We start from the raw sequence: 15,815 nt of genomic DNA on the forward strand, positions 1-15,815 counted from the left end.
TGATTTACACTACTGCACTCCAACCTGTGTTCTAAAAAAATTAAATTTTAATTTTTTAGTTTATCTGTTTCTAATATTTCTTAAACATACTTTTTTAATTAAAAAAAATTTTAAGAAAAGTTTAAAAGCAACAACTAAAAAAGACCTTGACTTACATCTTATCTGTAGACCTCAAAAAGATATAGGTCTAGTCATAGTCTATCAGAGGGGGAAAATAGGATACTTCTATTTTAAATTAGAAGCAACATTATCTACATTTCAAAAGAAATCTTCAGCAGATTAAGTCAGTTTATGATACTATATATAAAATAAGCAATCCACTAGTAAAATAAGCTACTTTATTTCTTAAAAAGAAAAAAAAATTAAACCCTAGGCCGGGCGTAGTGGCTCACGCCTGTAATCCCAGCACTTTGGGAGATCAAGGCAGGCAGATCACGACAAAGTCAGGAGATTGAGACCATCCTGGCTAACGCAGTAAATCTCCGTCTCTACTAAAAATACAAAAAATTAGCCAGACATGGTGGCGCACGTGTCTATAGTCCCAGCTACTCAGGAGACTGAGGCCGGAGAATCGCTTGAACCCGGGAGGCAGAGGTTGCAGTGAGCCGAGATCGCACCGCTGCACTCCAGCCTGGGCGACACAGCGAGACTCCGTCAAAAAAAAAAAAAAAAAAAATTAAACCCTAAAATTCTAATGTCATTTTGTCTATTCTAATGTAGTCAATCATACAAATGTACTTTTATACTCAACATGCTTGCATTATAGGTAAATGATGTTAGAACTAAACACAACCCCAGCCCAGTATCAAATGTTTTTAAATACAATAAGCAGTTCACTATATAGTCTTTTAATTCACATGCAATAACAAAAGCTATCATAAAGTTATAAAATTGTGTAACAGGTGAAACCCCCAAAACTTCACTTATTAGCCTCCACAGTAAATGAAATCACTCAAAAAAGGTTTTACTGAAAGAAACTCGCAAATGTTTCCATTACAGCTGCCATTTAATATATGAATGTATTTGTCACCAAAGAAACACAAAAGAATGTCTATATTGCTTTTGCCTTTTTCTCACACTATTTTCTCCCTTATATAATCAAAATGTTAAGATTAGCAGGGGTCACTGACCAGTTCAAATGAGTCCCAAAAATAAGTTTCAAGTCTCTCCAGTTAATAGTCATAGATCTGAAGACATTTTTATGTGGCAACTTTTAAGTTTGCTTCACCAAATGGAAATGAATTGCTACTTTGAGAGAGGTACTATAGCGGATTTGCATTTTAATAAGTAAATTGGTTAATATACAACATAGTGAAAAATACATCCAGGCACCAAGACACCCAGCAATGACTAAACAAACCCTACTGCCACCACTAAGCTCCCACTTCTGGTTTCCTTCACCACAGTAGCCAAAAAATACTACCCAAGAGATTCTTTTTGCTGCTGCTGTTGTTTGCAGTTGGATTAAGACCAGAAAGCAGAAACTATAGAAAGGGCTTTCCTACTCACTGCAGGTAAGGATTCCCAAACTAAGAAATGTAACCTGGATATGAGTTGTTTATAGCTATACTCTATGTATCAAAAATGGAGAAATTTATACTTTTCTCCCTTTTGAAAAAATCTTTACTTTTTTATTCCAATGCCAATATTCCAAACAATTTGGTAAAGTTTTTAAAGCTTAAAAACAATCCTCAAAATCTTTCCTTTACCCTTCCCATATATTTTAAATGATTTTCTACTTGATCAATAACACATCTAAATTATATACCAACAAATTTCAATTATACAACAGACAAAGTTTAAAGTCAGTTGCCCCCTTTATGAAACAAAAAATTAAGTTACACAAAGAAACAGAATTGAAGAATTTTTTTCTCAATTATTGGTATACAAAAATTATAATAGTCAGAATCTGCACTTACTCTTCACCCCTTTCTTCCCCTTTCGTTCCTTCTTGTACTGTTCCTTCAGTTTACTTATTAGTCCCTGGTCTACATCCCAAACCTCAGCAGTTGGGGAGAGGTCATCTTTATCTACATGCAGCATATTATTAAAAGAAAAAAAATCAGCAGTTGGCAATGCAAGCTGTTGGCAGTAAACTGTTATAGCTTTACATAATCATAATAAAACGTACTAATAGCATATACTCAAAATACTTTAAAGGTGCAGTCTCAGTTCTGATATTCACAACTCAAACTCTAAATGCCCATGTCATAAGTTTCTAAACATTTAATATCAACAGTTAAATGGTGCTTCATTTTCATGAACCACAAATTTGAAGGTTATCATTCATTCAATAGACTGACATTAGAAATCTAATGTTATAAAAATAGATCACTGCATCTTTATAAAAATGTTAATAAAAAATTATTCAGCCAGCATCATAAAAGCAAATGAATGAAATACATGCGAACTACTCGGAAAAGTGCAAGCTAGAAAGGTAAGTGCTGTTTCATTGACGAAAATATTCATGCACCTTCTGTCATACTGATTCTGCATGCACAGGATTAACTGTACTAATGGAGAGGCATTCTAGTCCAATATAATACATATAGTTCAAAAATACAATGTCTTGAATAATCCATACAAAGCATTCAGAGAGTCCCACCTCTGCCCCCACCCACCCAAATAGTTCAACATCTCATTACCTTCTTCCATTGGTCTACAACTAAGATTAGCAAAAAAAAAAAAACAAAAAACAAACAAACAAAAAAAAACTCAAATTCCACTGAAGAATTTTTTTCGAATTGATTTTTTTTCAGGATAAAACTAGTGATCAGCATGGAGAAGTGAAAACATACATTGCTGTACATCTGCTAAAGCTACATCAGCTATTTTAGCTGAATAATAAATCCATATTTAACTAAATACTTGTGCCTGAGAAAAATTTACTCATAGTCAACTAGAGGAAAAACAGCACTAAAAAGAGGCAGCATAAAAATAATTGAGTCTTTGAGAATTATTTTAAATATTGAGGATTTTTCCTTCCTTTGTGTGGTTTTAAAACAGCTCATAAGGAAGTTTAACACTCTGACTTGTTAAATTTTTGATAACTCAGTATATTCTGGCTAACAAGTTTTGTAAGAGCCACCCTAGGCCTCACTGACTTAATCTATAAAGTAGACATAAAAAGCCTTTCTCTTCCTTTATAGATTGCTATATGCACCAACGTTAAGAAATTCTCTTATTTGAATGGCACACAGAAATGCAAATGTTTACTGTACCTTGAGTTTTTCCTGCTACAATTGTCATAACTTTTTCCCTGATGGTATGATCACCAGGTGGTAGGTCAGTATGTGAAAAGCTAAATCCTAAGTTTGAAATTAATTTGCTAACTTGAATCACTTGCAACTAGGTTACTCATGACTAAAACTTACACCTAAGATTATCTATCTGTCAAATCCACAAATTGTAATGCTGTTTGTAATACAGTTGTAAAGAGAAAATTCACTTTACTCAATTTGCATGTACTCAAATCATGAAGTTTCCTGAAAACTATGCTGCATCAGGAATCCTTCTGTAAACTTATTGAATATACCAAGAAAAATGGGATCTCAACAATTAAATCATTTGCATTCATTTTAATGAAGTTAATAATTCTTAATTTCAACTACTTAAAGCAAGACAAATTGATACATTATGAGCAAATATTTTTTAAACCTCACAGAGACCAAAAAAAACCTTAAGTTGTATGAAGTTTATATAGGAAATTAGATAGAACAGAAAAATCTAATAAGAGCCAAACAGTTTTCTAAAAGACCTGTGTAGAGAGAATAAAACTGTGAATAGCTCTAACTATAGTTGACAAAGAGAGTGGAGTGAAAATGCATAGGGAATAAAAAAAGGATAAGCTTAAGGAAAAAAATATTACTTGCAAGATATCTCAAATCTGAAAACAAAAATAAATTTAGGCAGTGCAAAGAACAGGTTGGTGAATGCATATGTGCACAAACAACATCCTGAAACTTGCCTGGTAATAACAGCTGTTTGATATTGCTTATAAGAAATAGATAAGAGCAAAAGGGAAGAGGCAGAATAATCTTCTACATATTAATCCTGTTTTTAAAAAATCTAGGGGGAAAAAATACCAAGAAATGAGGTTGAATCATTTACAGTAACTTTTTTGTCTAAAAGAAAACACAAATATGCATAAGAAATGACTCCTGACTGCTCAAACCCACAAAAACATGAAATTCTATTACGGTAATTCTGATTACCAAAGCAGATGAATTATACAAATCTATTAACTGCAGCATAAATTTGTAACTAACTTTATGCAAATACTCATACTTATCCATTATACTTAAGTACAAACATTCAGGTGCTAATTGTATTTTGTAGTTCTATAAATCTCTACAGATCAAAGATAGGAGACAATAAATAAACATTCTTAAAATGCCTAGTCTCCATGAAAGAAAAAGCAAAATAGAAATGCCAACTATTGCTTTTGACAATGAGAAGAACTAAAAATTACTAATATTAAACTCAGACTATCTAATACAGATGACAGTGAAAAGAGCATTAGAAAGCTTGCCAAAAGGCAGTGGTTTCATAAGATAAAAAAAATTCAAAGTCAGAGATAACAAAGTTAATTGCTGACTGCTAATATACAAAATAAAAACCAGATTCTCTAATGTGAGTAAGGACTAGAGTATATTTCATTAAGACAAGACTTACTTTTTTAAAAAAATCAGTGCTCTTTTACCCAATAATTTAAATCTGGGCTGGGCATCGTGGCTCACACCTGTAATCCCAGCACTTTGGGAGGCCGTGGCGGGTGGATCACCTGAGGTCAGGAGTTCAAGACCAGCCTGGCCAACATGGTGAAACCCTGTCTCTATTAAAAATACAAAAATTGGCCGGGCGTGGTGGCACGCGCCTGTAATCCCAGCTACTCCGGAGGCTGAGGCAGGAGAATCGCTTGAATCCGGGAAGTGGAGGTTGCAGTGAGCTGAGATGGTTCCATTGCACTCCAGCCTGAGTAACAGAGTAAGACTCCGTCTCAAAAAAAAGAAAAAAAAAATCTGAAAGCTACCACTTTCCTATTTATAAATATATTCAAATTTTTAGCAAATGAATTCCATAAATATAAAGAGTGTTTGCATATTCATCCTCTTTGCTTTGGAAAAAATGACTATAACATCTTGCTGAGTAGAAATGATGAACTTTGGAAATACTGCATAAATCACTTGACAGTTTTCATTTCTTACCAAAAAAAAAACTATCTGAACCATCTTGTACTTAAATATGAGTTATTTTCCTTCATCAAGAACTTAAAATGTTTTAAAGATAATATTTCCGTCTTGTCTGGAAGTAAGAGACCTTTTCGAATACTTCCACTTACACAGGAGACACAGGTATTGTGTCAAATATTGATAGTAAAAAGGAAAGTATTGAGAGTTGTCTTAAAACTCTGCTCTACAATCAAAAGTCTTCAGACAGAAGGACCAATCAGTTGTACATAATATGGAAACTATTATCAAAGAAATAATGCCATTCCATATAAATTAAATTCCTGAGTTTTTTCTTTATCCTTTTGACTAAATTTCTAGCAACTTTAGGCTAAGGAAACAGGAATGAATATGTGTCAAGATTTAGCTAAAAAGATATTTGATAAGTTACTTCGATCATTTTCTTTTTAATGAAAATAAGCTAAATGTGCATCATAGGGCTCTGGTTAAATAAAATTATGGCACATTATTGGCAGAATGTTATCCAGCTATTTAAAATGATGCTGACTGGGCATGGTGGCTCATGCCTGTAATCCCAGCACTTTGGGAGGCCAAGGCAGGCAGACTGCTTGAGTCCATGAGTTCAAGACTAGCCTGAGCAACATGGCCAAACCCCGTCTCTACAAAAAAAAAAATGCAAAAATTAGCCAGGTGTGGTCACACACCTGTGGTCTCAGTTATTCAGGAGGCTGAGGTGGGAGGACCCCTTGAGCCTGGGAGGTGAAGGTCACAGAGAGCCAAGATTGCACCACAGCACCCCAGCCTGGGCAACAAAGCGAGACCCTGTTTCAAAAAAAAAAAAACGATGCAGAAGAACCATGTATTAAGTGAAAAGTGTGCATTACAAATCAACATATAGCAAAATCCTCTGTTAACTAAATAAGTAAATACATATACATATACTTATAAAAATATTCATCTTCTCATGTATTTGTAGGTTCTAAGTTTTTTAAAACATACCTGTATTACAAAATAATTATATAATTATAAAACAATCAGGAAAAAACAATACTTTTGAAATTACTGGAAAAAGATAAGGTATTTCCAACATTGAATGTCTGCACAGAGAAGCTAAAAGAAAAGTTAAATATTTTTACTGTTTCTCCTGAGCAATGCTGATTTTGAAGAAAGGTACCCTTCTAAACCACAATCATTTTCAATAGTAAGTACAAAATGTAGTCTAGAAAGTAATTGTGGAGTTTTCTCATGTTTGAATTAATGTGTCTCTTCTATTTCCACTTAGAAGAAGAAAGAAGTGAAGGTCTGAAAATAATGCTTGAGAATTATAATAAGAAAATTGGTGGCAAAATTCAAATCTTTTAAGTACTTGATTCATTTTTTATATCAAGATAATCAATAAATGTATTACATATTAGGTTTTTTCTCTCTTGCTATTAGCAATACTTAGTTTAAACACATAAATGAGGCATCTTTTAAAATCCAAGTGTTTGCTATCCAAGTACTTTTTTAAAAAAAAATCTAGTGATTATTCCTCTTGCTTGTAATTAAGCAAAACTTTGATGTATTAAAATAACCTTCTCCAGGCCAAGCGCGGTGGTTCATGCCTGTAATCGCAGTACTTTGGGAGGCCAAGGTGGGCGGATCACGAGGTCAAGAGATCGAGACCATCCTGGCCAACAAGGTAAAACCCCGCCTCTACTAAAAATACAAAAAGTAGTTGGGTGTGGTGGTGCACGCCTGTAGTCCCAGATACTTGGGAGGCCAAGGTAGGAGAATCACTTGAACACGGGAGGCGGAGGTTGCAGTGAGCCAAGATTGCACCACTGCATTGCAGCCTGGCGACAGAGCGAGACTCCGTCTCAAAAATAATAATAATAATAATAATAATCTTCTCCAATAAAGCTCAGTAAACACACTTTGTTCTACCTACCACACAACAAGCTGATATTAAATGAGGATTGCATGAATGTATTTACTAGGAAAAAGATAAATGACGTCAGCTATTACCTTAAAATATTTTTTACACTTATTTTACTTCCTAATGGGGTTTTTAACCATGTACAGATAGAGAATGGTTTTCTCTTAGTTATGGCTGAATTATTATTAGCACAATGTACCACTTCCAAAGTTTAGGCCCTAACATTTTGCACACTGAATATTATAGGCAATAAAGTTTAGTATCTCCATTAAATTGTGCTCAATATAGAGCTATAATTCAGGATGAGTAGCTTTATTCTTTCTAATTACTAATTACTTTCTAATTACTAATTTCTAATTACTGACTAATTACTAATTCTAGTAATTAGTCAGATAACACTATATGGACATACTGGGAGTTAAATCTTCCTAAATCTAGAATACCTAATTAAACAATGGGAATGTTTAAAACTGAATACATACATTTTTAAAAATCCACTAAAGGGAAAGAAATTGGATTTCCAAATCAATTAAATGTTTCAACTTTAAATCCAGACAAATTCCAAAAATCAAAATCCACCAAAAGCAATATATATTAAACAGTTTAGTCACCAAATTTAAGTAAATTGGTACAAAATACCTTGATATTATTCAAAACCACTTCCCCTTGCTCTCAGTTTAACTGCCACCATACATTTATACACACATTCCACATATAATATTTAATAATAACCCATCATTAAGGGCTAAGATTTCCTCCCACCCGGTATTTCTTTATCACCTTACCCCATTCTGTGCCATCCCCCGAACTCCGTGCTTCTCCAGCTCCTTCACCATCTTCAGCAGTCACTAAAAAATCAAATTCTTTCAGTGCTTCCTCAGTATCAGGATCGTCAGTTAGGTCAGCAGCTAAACCTTCATTACCTATCTGTAAATAGAATATAAACCAAGAATTACTTGTATCCTAAATGGAAAAGGGATGCTTTAATATTGTCACATAACTACATTTACACGCCCATTTTAAAATTACTTGGATCAAAAATTTTAGATTTCCCATGTAATTCACAAATCCCAAATTATACTTTAGATAAATGGTTCAATAGTGCTGTGCCAAGATTGATCTAAGTAATGTGGCACTAAAAATGGTTTGTGCTAATCATCCAAAACAGTTAACTTCTTAAATTACAGTACATTCACAGTTAGTCCTCTATTAAAGAACCAGTCACTTATTTGCATTCTGATGTTATCTTGAATTGACCTCATAAATGGGAAACTGCATGATTAGTCCTTCACTCATAGAGATATGGCATAGTAACTAATTTAAATTCATAGCTGTGATAATTACAATAGTGCTTTACCTTCCAGAACAAAAAAATAAAAAGGATCAAAATCTCTATTCACCCAAATAGACTATGTTATACATATAGAATGTGTCAAAAGAGACTGAAAACTGATTTTGTAGACCAGAAACTTTTGTGGAACATTGTCATTTTTTTCTTACGTTACTGCAAAATCTCAAATACCAACAACTAAACCTACCCACTTTTTCCTATGGTTGAAATGCTGTACACTACTCTGGTAATCCACAAATGGACGATCAACTCTACTTTGGCTTCTATAGCGAGCCCCTCAAACCACTCAAATAGATAAACCTGTTTCTTAGGTTATGAGCAAAAGTAAATTTTTATTATTCTTTACTAAAATACAAGAATGTTGAGACTTACTTATAATTCACAGATTACGCCCTCACCCAGGGTAGAAGTATTCCCATTGCAACTTCAGTTAATTTATCACTGGTGTGCTGTACATGAAGAGACAGACTTCAGCAGTGATTCTCAATTGTAGCAGAAGTGGAAAGGGCATTGCTTTAAAAAGGTTTCAAAATCAATGGACTAGTCCTATAAATACAGACCTTTTCTTGCCCATTTAGTGAATAATATAGCAAACAATTCCTACTCTATGTGTGTAACGCAAAAAGAGCTGACCACATAAAACTTTTAACCAATATGTAAAATAAAGATGATCGATCACTCCCAATGTAACTTAAGACATCTCAAAAATTCCTATTCCAACTACATGAATATATAGCTAGTAAGAATATAAAATATAATTCCTACTTTGTGTTTATTCATCCGATGTTTGTCTTTTCCTTCTGGGATGCCTTCAATCATGTCATTTTCCTCATCTTCATCACTGTCATCAGCATTTTCTAAGAAATTGAACGTCTCAAGAACATCACCAGAGGACCTGTGCGAAGGAAAAAAGATGAATCCAACTATTCCAATGGTTCGTTCTAATATTTCTTTCTGGTTCCCATTTTAAATCAATTCTTAAAACTAGAGAGATTTGAATGACTACCTACTGTCTGAGGGCTTTATTCAAGAAAAAAAGTTTGAAAGATTTATGTTCTACAACTGAAATAAAAGTAATTATTCTCTGCTGACTTTCTCCAAAGTTCATTGTCCAAAATATTTTAGGTAATTACTGCAACAAAATAAAATCCTATAGTATTAGATACTCAAACACATATTATTAGTTCTCAAAATAAAGCCATCATAAACAAGCAACTGAAACTTGGCATTTCTTATAACTACAACCTCTTACAGTTTGGTCTAAATGTCTGAGGACTAAAACAGTAAATACCGAAGTTTATCAGGCGGGGCCAGGGACAGTGCTTCATGCCTGTAATCCCAGCACTTTGGGAGGTGAAGGGGAGAAGATCGCTTGAGCCTAGAGTTCAACACCATCCTGGGCAACATAGTGAAACTCATCTTCAAAAAAAAAAATTACCTGGGTATGGTGTTGTGTGCCTATAGTCTCAGCTACACAGGAGGCTGAGATAGGAGGATTGTTTGAACCCAGGAGGTTGAGGCTGCAGTAAGCTATGACTATACATTGCATTCCAGCCTGGGTGACAGAGCAAGACCCAGTCTCAAAATGAAAACAAAAAAACTTAAAAATAATTTATCAAGCAGCCCAGACTTACAGTAAATCAGATATAAAACATCCCAATCCATTTCATAGACTGTCTTAGCTAGAAAAAATAACTCAAAATCTATTAAATAAATACTTTTAAGTCTTGCAGAATCACTTATTTAACAGGTAATAGGGACAATATATTTTATCCACTTAACTAAATCTTTTAACTAATTTGAGTTTCCCTATGCACACACAAAAAAAGGTTTTCATATAGTTGTTTAAATGTCTAACAATAAAGGCAGCAACAAAACAGTAGAAAATTCAGCTGAATAAAGACTTTCACCATGAAAATTTTCTGCTCTGCCACTAAGTAGCTGCTTGAATTTGGCCAAACCATTTAAATCTTTTGGCCTCAATTTCTTTACCTGTAAATTGTGGGGGCTGAATTAGATTATCTCAAATGTCTTTACTAAGAGTACATGGTAACAAAAAGAAAAATAATATAAAACTCAGGGAGAGTTTTTGTCCCTCACTCTGATTGGTTCCCTCCATTAGTCCAAATTAAGCATGTAACACAATTCAGATTATACTCGTTCCTTGGTTTCCATGAGGCATCGGTTCTAGGATACATACCTCCCTATCATGCTGAAGTCCCTACACACATTCTCCCTGTAGTATACTTTAAATCATCTCGATTATTTATAATACCTAATACAATGTAAATACTACGTAAATAGGTGTCACACTATATTTTTAAATTTGTATTATTTTATTTTTTAATTGTCTTTTTTTCAATGTGGTATTTTCAATCCATAGATGCAGAACCTACAGATAGAAAGGGTTGACTATATTTTTTAAATAGCATTAAGAAAGAGTTTTAATAGGTTGTACTATATCCCATCCAATCCAGCACACTGTTTAAAGGAACTGTATAATAACTGAATGTAGGAGATGGTTTCTTCAAATGCAAATTAGTAAAAACAACCACAAATCTACCAGAACAAAATATACTTTCAGCTCAAAATTTACAATATAACTTAATATTTGGAGATTAAATGAAAGGCAATGAATGCATTTGATAAAAGTTGCATATCAATTATACAAGAAAAGAATTTTTTTTAAAGATATATTTGTTTTGAACTTTGAAAAATTAAGTACTGCTGCTCTTTGGATAGAAATTTCTGTCTCTAAAGTAAGAGCGCCTCCTGTTTCCAGGTTTTAAAACTGTATTTAAACACAGCGATACATGTGCATGGCTTTAAAAGTCAAATGGAACACAATGCATAAAAGAAAGAATTGGTGAATCAGATTTCACCAAAATTATTAACATTCGCTCTTTGAAAGACACCAAGAGAATGTAAAGAAAAGCCTATAAATTGTGAAAAGATATTTGCAAGTTATATTTCATGAAAAACTTGTGTCAAGGGTATATAAAGAACACTTAACCTTAACAGTAACAAAACAATAAAAAATGGGGAAATATTTCAAATAGACATTGCACCATAATGATAGGTGGAATGCAAATAAGCATATTAACAGATGCTCAACATCATTAGTCTTCAGGGAAATGAAAATTAAAGGATCATAAACTGTGAAAGGTCTCAGGTTTTTCCCTGCCTTCATGCTAACAACCTAGCCTATTACTGTTTCATGGATCCTGAAATGTCATAAAATTGAGTCAGAGACAAGAATTCTCCTCAGCAGCACAGGAAGTAATAGGATCATAATGTTTGCTGAATTTCCTTTGCCCAAGTCCCACAAGGGTGGCAAGGAGGTAATCAGGTAGATGTTACACTTACAGTTCGTTTTGAATCATAGCAGAGGAACTCTGAGCTTAGGGAACTTGAATCATTTATACTGAACAGTAAGCATGACTTCCCAGAAGACTGTCTCTATCTTACAAGGTTGTTTGTTATATAAATATCCTTAAATAGATAGTCCAGAATAAAAGGGCAATATGTGTCTCTGCTCACAGGATGTTTAGAAACATGACAGATCAGTGGAGAATTGTCTCTAAAAAACAAAACAAAAATGAGGTAGGGTCACAAACTTATAAGAATGACTAAAATTAAGGAACGCAGTCTGGAGTGGAGTTGATGAAGAGTAGAAAAAGATTAGAAGAGTTGCTGAGCTGAAGAATGAAATAAGGAATCAGCCAGTGAAGAAAAAGAAAAGGTTTGTCAGGCAACTTTTAGGGCTCTACCGAAGTTAGCTAAGAATAATTTGCGGATCATGAGTATCGTCAATCTTTTGTTGTTGCTGCTGTTGTTGCAGTTGCTAAAATGAAGTTCTGCTTGCTAGGAAATACTTACGAGAAAAAAAGCCAAACAGTTTTAAATAAATTGACAAGGCATACAATGAGTAACAAGAGAGTCCCCTGCCCCATCCTTCCCTATCTTTGATTCCTACACACTAGGAACAATCATTTTTAAACTTATTTTTAAAGAAGCTTCCTTTGTTATTTACCCTATTTTTTCTAAATAACATGCTTAGATTACTATTTCTTGATAAAAATGTAGTTCCCTTACAGTCTCCATCCCACATCCACACTTCCTCCCATAACAGTAATATAGTTACATCAGTTTACTTTTGGCTATATTAATATTCCATGGTTACATTGTAAGTACATATTAGTATGTCCATGTAAATCACATTACAATGACTCTACTTCCTTTCTTTTACATATAGTTTTCCTGAAATAACTGCCTAGTGTTTTTTTTTTTTTAATTGCCTGGTTTTCCAAGGATGTTACCGCTATTCTCCTCTGAAGTTTTCCAGCAGAATTGTACATCTCCTTTCAAAATCCTCAAACACATAAAGCAATGTATTAATTTCATATTTTCTAAGAAACCTTCCTTCCAGTGTTCTGTCCTCCTTCCATTCTACTCTGACTAATGTCCAGACCCACTGCACAACTGTTTCCTGAAATTTCCTTTGCCTCTCTTTATTAGATATCTTTTTTCTTGGATCCTACACTTTCTTCTTTCCTGACTTAGTCTCTCAGAATTCTGAGAAACATCTCCAGTAGCTTCCTGAGAAAAAATGAAGGGTAAATTTGAGGCTTTAATATCTAAATGTCTCTTTATGCTATTAATACTTTCACAAACAATACAGTACTTGGCTCAGTATACAAATCTAAATGGAACTCACTTTCCCTCAGAATCTTTAAGGCACTGCTCTCCTATATTCTAGCTTTGAATGTTAATTTAATAATGCCTGATTCCTACTCTTTTCAAGGTAGTCTAATTTTTCTATCTGGAAGATTTTAGAATTTCCTCTTAACTTTTAGTGTTCATGATTATGGCCACTGTATGGATCTTTTTTCATTTATTTTATAGAGTACCTGGAAAGAATCCTTTCAATCTGGAAACAAACATCCCTGGAAATACATTCTGAAAATATATTCCAGAGTTTTCTTGTATTACTGTTTTAATCAAGTTTTCAACACTTGATTTGTTTTCTCTTTTTGAAACTCCTAGTCCGACACTGACCCTCTCAACTTGATCTTTGAATTTTCCTATCTTTTTGGTCCTAACTGGTGTACTGTCTACATGGGTGCCATGGTCTGAATGTTTGTGTCCCTCAGCAAAATTCCTATTTTGAAACCTAATCCCCAATATGATGGTATTAAGAGGTGGGCCTTTGTGAGGTGGCTAGGTCATGAAGACAGAGTCCTCATGAATAGGATTAGTACCCTTATAAAAGAGGCCCAAAGGAGCCTGCCTTTTCCACCATGCGAAAACCCAGTGGGAAGTCCGCGGTCTGCAACCCAGAAAAGGGTCTTCACCAGAACCCAACCATGCTGACACATTGATCTTAGACTTCCCAACCTCCTGAGCTATGAGAAATAAATTTCTAATGTTTATAAGCTACTCAGTCTACGGTATTTTGTTATAGCAGCCCAGAAGGACTAAGAGTATGGCTATCGCTTGTCAAGCTGCTGACTTAACTTCTGCAAGATAGGACACAGGCCCAGACATTTCACTAACACATCCCAATTTTCAGTACCATTAGGCCTCTCCTAGTAATGTGATTCAATTTCAATATCTTGCTTTTAACGGATAAAAGCTGCCAACATATTGGAAGTCACACAGTAGGAGAAAACAGGAGATCTCAATGCTCAGCTGGAGACTTTCACACAACCCTGCTGTTTTCTTTTTATACAATAACCCCATCTTTCAGTTGTTTTATTTCTTAAGAAAACAGAAATCACTGGTGGAAAATACACTACCATTCTTTGGAGTAGGGGAGGGGTGGTGTTAAACCAGCTTCACAAGATGGAAGAGAGGATTCAACATTGTGCTTCTTAAACGTTTTTCCCCCAAGATGGAGTTTCCCTTCGTCGCCCAGGCTGGAATACAGTGGCATGATCTCGGCTCACTGCAACCTCTGCCTACCAGGTTCAAGTGATTCTCGTGCCTCAGCCTCCCCAGTAGCTGGGATTACAGGCGCCTGCCACCATGCCCAGCTAATTTTTGTACTTTTAATAGAGATGGAGTTTCACCATGTTGGCTGGTCTGGTCTCAAACTCCTGATCCCAAGTGATCTGCCCACCTCAGCCTCCCAAAGTGCTAGGATTACAGGCATGAGCCACCATGCCCAGCCAGTGCTTCTTAAATAAACTTTAAACCAATTCTCTATTCATACCCCTATTTAAACCTCACCGAATACCTATAATTCCTTAGCCTTTGTGGCTTTACTGGAATTCTGTGACTTGAATTGGCTTGTTCCTTTTCTTCATCCTATCACTCTCAAATGCACTTATGTTTAATAAGCTTTCTCAGGGTCACTCAGTCAGTTGCCATTCCTCCATTTTCTTTCTGGATTCCAAATCGTTAAATTCTCCCTATCTCACGGACAGTATACTCTCTCATTCTTTCTGTAAGTTGTCGTTTTTTTTGTTGTTCTTCTCTTTTGTGTTAATGCATCTTAAGCCCTTCACTGTCCTTTAGCAAAATTTCTGAAAGGCACACAAGTAAAATGTGACTTTAACCTACCATATTTAAAATGGAAGTCTCCATCCTGTGGATAATTTTTCTCTTTGCCAACTATTTATTTACTACCCTCTCTCATTCTAAAAAGACAACAGAATCTTAAAAATGAATATATCCAGATGAAAGGGAAAACAAAATGAAGCCAAAGGTAAGGCTGCTAAATAAAAGACTAAATGTGTCAAATGCATTTTCTAGAGGAGGCCCACAAATTTGGCCCTGAGATTCCAAACAGGGTTAAAAAAAGAGGTGGGTGGGGAGCAACAACTGGAGGTTCAAAGGTAAATAAGACCAATTATTAAGAAACAGCACAACTTTTCCCAGTTATAAGATCTAAGAGAACTTTCCCAACGAGTCCTCATAAAGTAGATGCTTTGTGATATGATGCACTATACAACCACAACCATACCCTACCATAAATCAAGAAATACAATAGTGCCACTCACTTGGTAGCATCTAATAAACACTAGTCTTGGTGGGGGTCACATTTCAACTAGATACACAATATTTCCTAATAGCTAAGAATTATATAACACTTACTGTGTGTCAGGCATTGTTGTAAATGCTTTACATTAATTCATTCCTTCCTCACATCAATCCTATGATCCTCATTTTACAAATAAGGAAAGTAATGTTCCTTGTCCAAAGTGACGGCTAGTAACTAGTGGTTAAGTTAGGATTCAAATCCAGTCTGTCTTCAGAATTCATATTCTTAATCTTTAGGCATACTGGCCTCTAAAATATGAATCTAAAGTTTACCATCCTCTACTTTTGGACATTAAGACTGCTTCTAATTTTT

General features: G+C 34.6%; 1 protein-coding gene across 5 annotated transcripts in view; it reads right to left on the reverse strand.

The window, feature by feature from the left end:
* Window positions 1–15,815, reverse strand: part of STRN3 (striatin 3) — a 130,070-nt gene that overhangs the window by 29,826 nt on the left and 84,429 nt on the right. For 3 of the 5 annotated variants that reach the window (XM_002824642.5, XM_024231585.3, XM_054529972.2), the window contains exons 6-8: window positions 9,224–9,353; window positions 7,893–8,034; window positions 1,920–2,030 (exon numbers count right to left, since the gene is read on the reverse strand). In XM_002824642.5, the coding sequence (XP_002824688.2) occupies window positions 1,920–2,030; window positions 7,893–8,034; window positions 9,224–9,353 (383 nt within the window). The remainder of the gene's footprint in view (window positions 1–1,919; window positions 2,031–7,892; window positions 8,035–9,223; window positions 9,354–15,815) is intronic. The other 2 variants (XM_024231586.3, XM_024231584.3) reach the window with 1 other exon arrangement.

Source organism: Pongo abelii, chromosome 15 (assembly GCF_028885655.2).
Source record: "Pongo abelii isolate AG06213 chromosome 15, NHGRI_mPonAbe1-v2.0_pri, whole genome shotgun sequence".
In the NCBI taxonomy this organism is placed as follows: Eukaryota; Metazoa; Chordata; class Mammalia; order Primates; family Hominidae; genus Pongo; species Pongo abelii.